At 32.8% G+C, this 8,199-nt stretch overlaps 1 protein-coding gene across 1 annotated transcript; it reads right to left on the bottom strand.

Moving 5' to 3' along the window:
* Positions 1–3,574: 3,574 nt before the first annotated feature.
* Positions 3,575–6,075, bottom strand: LOC132029239 (chlorophyllase-1-like). Its single transcript, XM_059418558.1, has 3 exons — positions 5,653–6,075; positions 4,467–4,851; positions 3,575–4,059 (listed from the first exon to the last, which is right to left on the bottom strand). Exons 1-3 carry the CDS (start codon positions 5,956–5,958, stop codon positions 3,758–3,760), a joined length of 993 nt encoding a protein of 330 aa, XP_059274541.1. The 5' UTR covers positions 5,959–6,075; the 3' UTR covers positions 3,575–3,757.
* Positions 6,076–8,199: the final 2,124 nt, after the last annotated feature.

The following is an 8,199-nucleotide window of genomic DNA, read 5'->3' as shown; positions in this document are numbered from 1 at the left end:
AGGGTAGGATCAAAGAGACAGTATGTTGGGCCCTTTTTTGGCGGGGTCCCAACGGTGCCCCGAGATGAGAAAGTGTATCCGTTAGTCCGGTTTCTCCAAGTCAAGTTTACGTGGCCATTAATCCGGTTTCTCCAAGTCAAGTTTACGTGGCCGTTAGTCTGGTTTCTCCATGTCAAGTTTACGTGGCCGTTAGTCCGGTTTCTCCATGTCCGAACTGAACGTGGCCATTGGTCCGGTGAACCAGTTGCGGTGCTGCCACGCGTCAAGACCGTTCTGTCATTTGTCTTACTGACAACCGTACGGGTGTCAGACCGTACGGTTCTATCTTATCCTTTTAGGGTTTTTTTATTCTAAAAGGCTTTGCATTGTATTCAACGCCCATGAGGCAAACCTATAAATAGAGGACATTTTCCTACTTTTAGGGGTTGATTTTTTTTTTTTTAGATCTAGAACATTGTAATAGAAAAACATATTGAAGTTCACTCTTTCTCTCTCTCATTTTAGTCCGGATTTGAAGTATACTTTGGCTTGTTCACCCACTCAATACAATAGATTGCCATATATATATATATATATATATATATATATATATATATATATATATACACTTAGCTCAATCACCAATATCAATATATTTATTCTAGGCGAAAACTTACATATCTATATATATTATTACAAATAAGTCCATATCAATTTCATATCAACCGAATAATAGATTAAAATTCATCCACATATCCTATACCTCACTTACAAATTCAATTGTTACCAAGATTCGGGGTAAACAAAATGATTATCATATATAGATGATTATTCTATTTTAAGTTAGCACATCAAATTTGATATCAAAAGTTACATATTTATGCCTATACATGAACCGGATTGGTTCGAGTTTCTCAAATATCAAAGCAAATTAACTGTATCGGGTTTTTAAATCTTTAAATCAAACCAAACCAACAAAAGTCGGATTTTTTCAACATTCGATTTTTTTTTTTAAATTTTTTTTTGATTTTCTCGAGTTTTCGATTTTTTTTCTTCCGGCAAAGTCTTCATATAAAACATATGTAGCTTTTATTTCAAATAATTCTTTAGTTCTAGGAAGATACAACTATATAATTAAGGTGTTTCTTAAGAAAATAACACAAAATGTGTGATGAGTGATGTTGTAATAAAATATTCAACCAAAAAGGATAACGAAATCGCATAAATAAATATTGTTAATTAATAAGCCATAATGAAAATAATCATAATAGCAAAATACTAAGTCATGCTAAAATAAGTATGGCAAATAAGTATTAATTACATTACAAAGAAAAAAATAAAAATTAAGCAATGTATTTTCACCGTCTAAACTAATGCAGAACTAAAGGATAAATGTCCGACATTATTCTCATTCCTAGTGTAGAATTGATTTTCTTTTGCTAGCATTAGTATTGATTTGGTTTTGGTTTGAATTCTATTTGAGTTACTAACATCTATGGGTTATAAAACTTATTGGATCATTCAAAATTTTAAATTCAAGTTTGAGCAAATATGTAACAGACAAAAACTATAAAAAAATTGAAGAAATATTTATAAATTACATTAAAAATAAATAATTTAATGTATAAATATTTTAAAAATTGCATACTTGTAATGTCGAGTTGGTTTGATTCGATTTGACTTTTTTTTAGTTAAAATCAAACCAAACCAATTATGAGCGATTTTTTTTTTTCAATACCAAACCAATTCCTCAAACCAAACCATTAGTAGAATTTTTTCTCGGTTTGACTCGAATTATTAAATTGGTGCGATTTGTTGGTTTTGTTTGTACACCCCTAGTTTTTTCATACCATCAGCATATAAAACATTTACTCCATAAGTTATTCCATTGAACCCCTTGCCTAGTTAAGGGCACAAAACCAACAATTAGCCAATTGTTTAGTGACCGGATACTCATATTATAATTAGAGGGAACTAAAAAGGAGCTATGGAACAATCATTAGGTTCAAAAGGAAATGAAGACTTATAAGATAGGAACAAAATTTTTTTATTGCTATTTTCGAAAGCAACAAACTTATTATTCCAGAAACATAGTACATATATGTTGTCGTCGACGGTCACGAGATTTTAGAATACCATTGTAGGAATGCAAATGTCCACACACTCAACAGATCTTTATTTCATGATAGAAGTATACACAGGTCGGTTTGGTTCAGGTGTTCTATTTACCAAATTAAATCAACTATATCATAATATCAATTTTTTCAAATCTATAAATCAAATCAACAAGAGTCTTTTTTTTTTTTTTTTTTTTTTTTTTTTTGATGAAGCCTCTCCAACACAAAATATCTAAATGCTTCCAATTATTTCTTTTGTCCTTTTTGTCCTAGCTAGTAAGATATAGTAATAATTGTTGTCCATGGTAAGTTCTCCAAGTCAATTTCACGCTATGTAGGGGGCATGTCGACGGTCGACCGCATACCACCCTTTAGTAATTAAAATGTCATAAATTTTATGCAAAAATTTCAATGGGCGAACAGTGAAGCATTGAAAAGGAAAATCAAAATAATTTAATTTGATATGTTAACTAGAGCCTCATTGATAGCATGTTTGGCTAGACTGATAAAATTAGCTTATTTCAAAAAGTATTTTTTCCAAAGTAAATTTGATTTTCAAAGAATTACTTTTGGCGAAACCAGTTTGTGTTTGGCCAATTAATTTAAAAAAAGACTTTTGAGTAGTAATTAGTATTTGACCAAGCTTTTAAAAAGTGATTCTAAGAGCTTGTTTGGATGGGCTTAAAAAAAGCAGCTTATAAGCCAAAAAAAAATATTATTTTTTATTTATAAGCTGTTTTCAGCTTATAAGCTACTTTAGATAAGGCCAAACTTTACCAATTATTTTTTTGGACTTATTTTAAAGACAAATGGCTTTAAGCTAGCCAGCCAAACACTCAAAAAAGCTAAAAACAGCTTATAAGCCAATCCAAACGGGCTCTAAGTGTATTTTTCTTAAAAGTGCTTTTCAAAATAATGTTTTTGGGCAAAAGCTTATTTTTTAGCTTCTAAAAATCAGCTTCTGCTACTTTCCCAAAGCGCTTATTTTCTCCCAAAAGCTTGACTAAACACTCTCACGATTTTAAAATAAGCACTTATTGAAAAAAAAAAAATTGAGGGAAAATAAGCTTGGCCAAACGGGCTATCAATATACATTGGGATTTTGTGTCAGTTTGAAGGTCGACTCTGTGCGCGCTTGTTTGAAGCACTTTAACGCTTTAAAACTTGAAGAAATTTTTTGCGGCACTACAGAAGTAAGTAATTTTATGCAATTTAACTCATTGTTACTTTATTTTAAGTTACCATGATCTAACTTTACATGAAATTTTACACATTGATGCACGTTAAGTCCTAATAGTATAGTTTTTTACAACATCGTCTACATGAAAACATAACCTACTCTATTAAACTCTTCCCTGGTTAAGGGCAAAATAGAAAAGTTAACTAACAACCCAACTTGATAATCATGCTATAAACTAAAGAACTAAAAAAGAGCTATGAAGTTTCCTTACGCTAAAAAAAGTAATGAAGACAGGATAAGCAACAAACAAACTTTTTTATTGGGAATTTTCGAAACGTACAGACTTATTCCTGAAACATAGTACAAATACATTGTCGTCGAAATATTAATGTGACAACATTTTAGGATACGATTGTAGGAATGCAAACATCCACACTTAAAAGATCTTTATTTCATGACTATGATCTTTTGGCTGTTCTAATTAATCCTTGACAGATATAACTGGATCAAGGGTAATAGGAGCAAGAGTAGGTGATTCAACAATAGCATTTAAATCATCAACTTGACCTTCCAAATAAGCCTTGAGAAATGCCACCACAATTCCTCCAACAGCCCTTCTCAAACTATCCTTTGATCCTTTTCCACTTTTCAGCACAATACTTATTAAATCTGCTATTTTATCATCCAATATATCCGTATGACCGTAATCCTTAGCCAAAAAGTAGTAGCAAGGGGGCTTACTCTCGTTGAAAAACTCCGCATGATTAACCCCATTTGGCGCACCTGTGTTGGGATTGAAATAACAAAGAGTACTCATGCAAAATTAGTAAAACAGATCTTAAATCAGACATAGAACAAGGAAAATACATCAAAAGATAATATTATAATGTAATTTGGTTAGTTGACTTATATGAACCTATATTCATACGGGAAGAGATTAACAATCAGTTAGTAGTAATATAAAAGAGAACAAAAATATCTAGAGAATAAATTCCGTAAACAAAACTCTCTAACCATAAAAGACTATATATTATGTCATTGTGTGAAGGAAAGATCCTCAATTTATAGAAGACGATAGCCTTTTTCTTTAAACATGAAAAAGAATTAGTTTTCCCTTAAAAGTAAAAAACAATTATGGTACGTAAGCAAATCCTAATAAGATTAAAAAAATCAGGGCAAACCCTAACAACCTGGTGGGAGCACACCATATGCTCGTTGATTTGACAAGCCGGCGCCAATAACAGCTACAGGGATCGATTGATCGAAATCGTAAGGAACATATTGGAGAATATTGGGAGGACATAAACAGGACGGAGAGAATCCTGCTACTGGATCAATTCCGAGTAGTGCTAAGAATTTGAGTGGCGTTGTTGAGCTTGAGGATGAGCTGCCACCGTAGCCTAAAGCTAAGGCGAATGCTATTTTACCACCTCTGCTGTGGCCAGAGACGGCGACTTTCAGGAGGTCCGGGAGAACCTTATCTGGCAGTACGGATTCGAGGTTGTTATAAGTTAACCAGTCTGCTACTTTTCCTGCGTTCTTCACTTCTTGGCTTTGGGATGACAGAGGAGAAAACTGCAACCAGATTTTTACTAAGTAGTGTCAAAATAAAATGAACAGAACTTACGAAGAATATAGTATATACATTACACAATTGTAATTTTCCAGCAAAAGGGTGTCAAATTGAACAAGGTTGGCTTACAAGTACATTTATTTTAAAAGTAATTAATATTGAGTTGAGACAGGCATAAATAGATCTGTATGAATAATGAAGATTCATATTGCCGAGTAGATCTGTAGACGCTACTATATTTGGCACTAAAGCCCAGTTTTGTTGAAATAAATTAGAGATAAAAGTATCAAGTTAAAGGGATTAGGATTTCAATCTCATCAAAGACGAGTACTAACAAGTATTACAAAAGGCTGCACATGTCACTGTTCCTAGCATAATCCCCACCAAGATGGTGGATCTCTTATGATTTTTTTTTTTTTTTGAAAGTATTAGTAAGAGAAAGATAATCGAAATTGGAGAAAATCCTTCTTGTCGACTACAAATAAGAGAAAGTCCATCTCTTTAAAAAATGAATGCAGTTCATCATATCTATATGACTATATATGTATATATATATATGAACATTCGAGAATAGTTTTATTTCGCTACACTAAAATCGAAATGATTGCACAATTAAGTATAATTGTTGATCTAGAATTTAGACCCTTGAGAATTTTGGGTCGTTTGAAGAGTGGAATCTGAAATGTATATAGTATAATTTAATCGATACTAGTTATTCATACACACATATATATAGGGATGGACTCAAAAATTCGGGTACATACTAATGACGAACATGGCAAGTTATAAGTAGGTATACGTACCTCAGGAGCAACAATGATATATCCGTGGGAAGAAATGTGTTGAAGGAGGGACTTGTACCAGATGGGCTTGAGCGCGAATCCATGGAAAAAGAGTAAAATTGGATAGGATCCTCGTGCAGTCGGCGAAAACATTAACAAAGGGCATGGCAGTGAAGAAGAGGAAGAGGTCTTAACGTTAAACATCTTAACAGCCTCATCACCTACTTCGAAATCTGATGATACTGCACTAACAGCTATCTTCTTTGCTACCACTTTTGCCATCCTCTTTTTCTCTCTGTCTCTCTGTGTGCTTTTGCGCTTTTGCATGCAGCAGGATCCTCTTGATTTATAGTAGTTATTTGCACCGAGACCTTTGAGCTGTTAATTGATCAGCTTAAGGTTGTGCTTTGTATGATGGAAAATATTTTTCTACATTATCTTGTTTGGTTTTATTAAATATCTTGAAAAATGTTTTTCTTAAAAATTTGACGGAAAACATTTTCAAAATTCAATAGAAGCAAACCAACGTATCCGAGCTCCACCCCCACCTGCCACCTAACTACCCACTCCCACTCCCCGCGAATTTTTTATTTCATATATTTTATTTTACTGTTATAAATTTTTTATAAAAATGAGAAATTTTCTTTTACCCCCCTACCCCCACCCTGCACCCCACCTCACCCGCTCCTACGCCCACCACCAGAAGCTGCACTCCGAAGTAAAAAATCTCATACGGTAGTATTTTGCTTTGAATACATGCAAATGCTCTTAAACTAATATTTTCCAACTTGCATACCAAATACAAGAAAATGAGTAGGAGAATCACTTATTTTCCGAGAAAATACTTTCTTGAAAAACATTTTCCGTGGAAAACATTTTTTGTCATACCAGACAAATCCTAAATGGACCACCTAGCTTACCATTGCCGGAAAATATTGGTGAACGTAATCCATTATAATTTGAATAGAAAAAAATTGATCATACAAAAATGGGAGAATACCTAAAGACCCCTCTAAATTGGCGTGTTTTATTTAGATCCCCTTAAATTATACCTGGTCTTAGTTACCCTCCAATACTTGGATTTTCTATAATCGTTACCCCCTCAAACAGCCACCCGGTGGAAAACGTGATTTCAAAAGACGTTTGTCGTGTGAGAGTTTAAAATAACAGTCACATCACATTAATCTGATGTGTAAAAAAATCTAAAATACTATTTCCTTTTATCGACAGCTACTTTCCCTTATTTTTTTTTTCCATTTTTCTTTTGAGGGGGTAACAATTATAGAAAAACCAAGTATAGGGAGTAACTAGAATCAGTTATAGTTTGAGGGGGTAACGAGTATAGAAAAACCAAGTATAGGGAGTAACTAGGATCAATTATAGTTTGAGGGGGGTAACGATTATAGAAAAATCAAGTACAAAAAATCTGAATAAAATGCGTTAAATTTAGTAGGATCTTTAGGTATTCGGTATTCCGCCTACAAAAATCTCTGATTTTTTATTTTCAGTTTTTTCCGCCATGGCTCTGGCATTACTCAGAAGCCTTGTAATTTCCTGTATTATTTCCTTCTCTTCCTGACAGAGAGAGAAAGCCTCTAGAAATAATATATGCATATAGTTTAAGATTTTTTTAATGCATTTCAGAGTTATGCAGGTTATGTCACCTTTTAACTATTTTTACTTTTATCATTTTTATATCTTATTTTTAAAATAAATTTTAGATAACGTATTCTCAAATGATTAGAGCAAGAAATACTTGAAAAATAAATGAATTAATTATATACTTAATATATTAAACATAAAATTGATTAGTTTAAAAAACTCAGAACTGAAAAAATGGAAACAACATTTTAAAGAGAAAATTAAGTTACGTACAGTCAAATGTATGAAAAATAAGAAGTTTCAGTAAGCTGCAAAATTGGATAAAGAAGTTGAGTAAAATAAAAGAACGCTAAAGGATCCAAAATAATATTCACTCCGTTTCAAATTGTATGTCTGATTTTGACTTGGTATGGAGTTTAATAAAATAAAAAACGATTTTTAAATCTTGTGGTCTTAAACTAAAAAAACTAAATGTGCCAAAATGACTTTTAATCTTATAGTCTTAAACAGTAAATATCTCAAAAGATCATTCTATCTGTAGGAAATCAATCCGTAATCTGTATTGATGTATGAAAGTCCTTATATACAAAGTAGGTATAATGATACTAGGCTAAATTATAGGACCTAATTACAATACATAAGGAAGGGAATATTTACATAAGGAAGGGAATATTTACATAAGGAAGGGAATATTTACAATATTTACATAGTCTATCACACCCCCGCAGTCGAAGCGGGAGGTTGTCGTACGCTAGATCGTCCTCGAAATCATCAAATAGCACGCGCGGAAGACCTTTAGTGAAGATATCTCATATCTGCAACGGACGGACGTGAAGAACACGAACTTCTCCACGGCAACTTTCATTTACGAAATGTATGTCCATCTCAATATGCTTGGCGTCGGTGTCGAACCGATTACCCGAAGGTATATGGCACTAACGTTTTCACAATAAACCAAATTTTTGG

This window comes from Lycium ferocissimum, chromosome 1 (genome assembly GCF_029784015.1).
Source record: "Lycium ferocissimum isolate CSIRO_LF1 chromosome 1, AGI_CSIRO_Lferr_CH_V1, whole genome shotgun sequence".
Classification (NCBI taxonomy): Eukaryota; Viridiplantae; Streptophyta; class Magnoliopsida; order Solanales; family Solanaceae; genus Lycium; species Lycium ferocissimum.
This window is presented reverse-complemented; position numbering and strand designations above follow the sequence as displayed.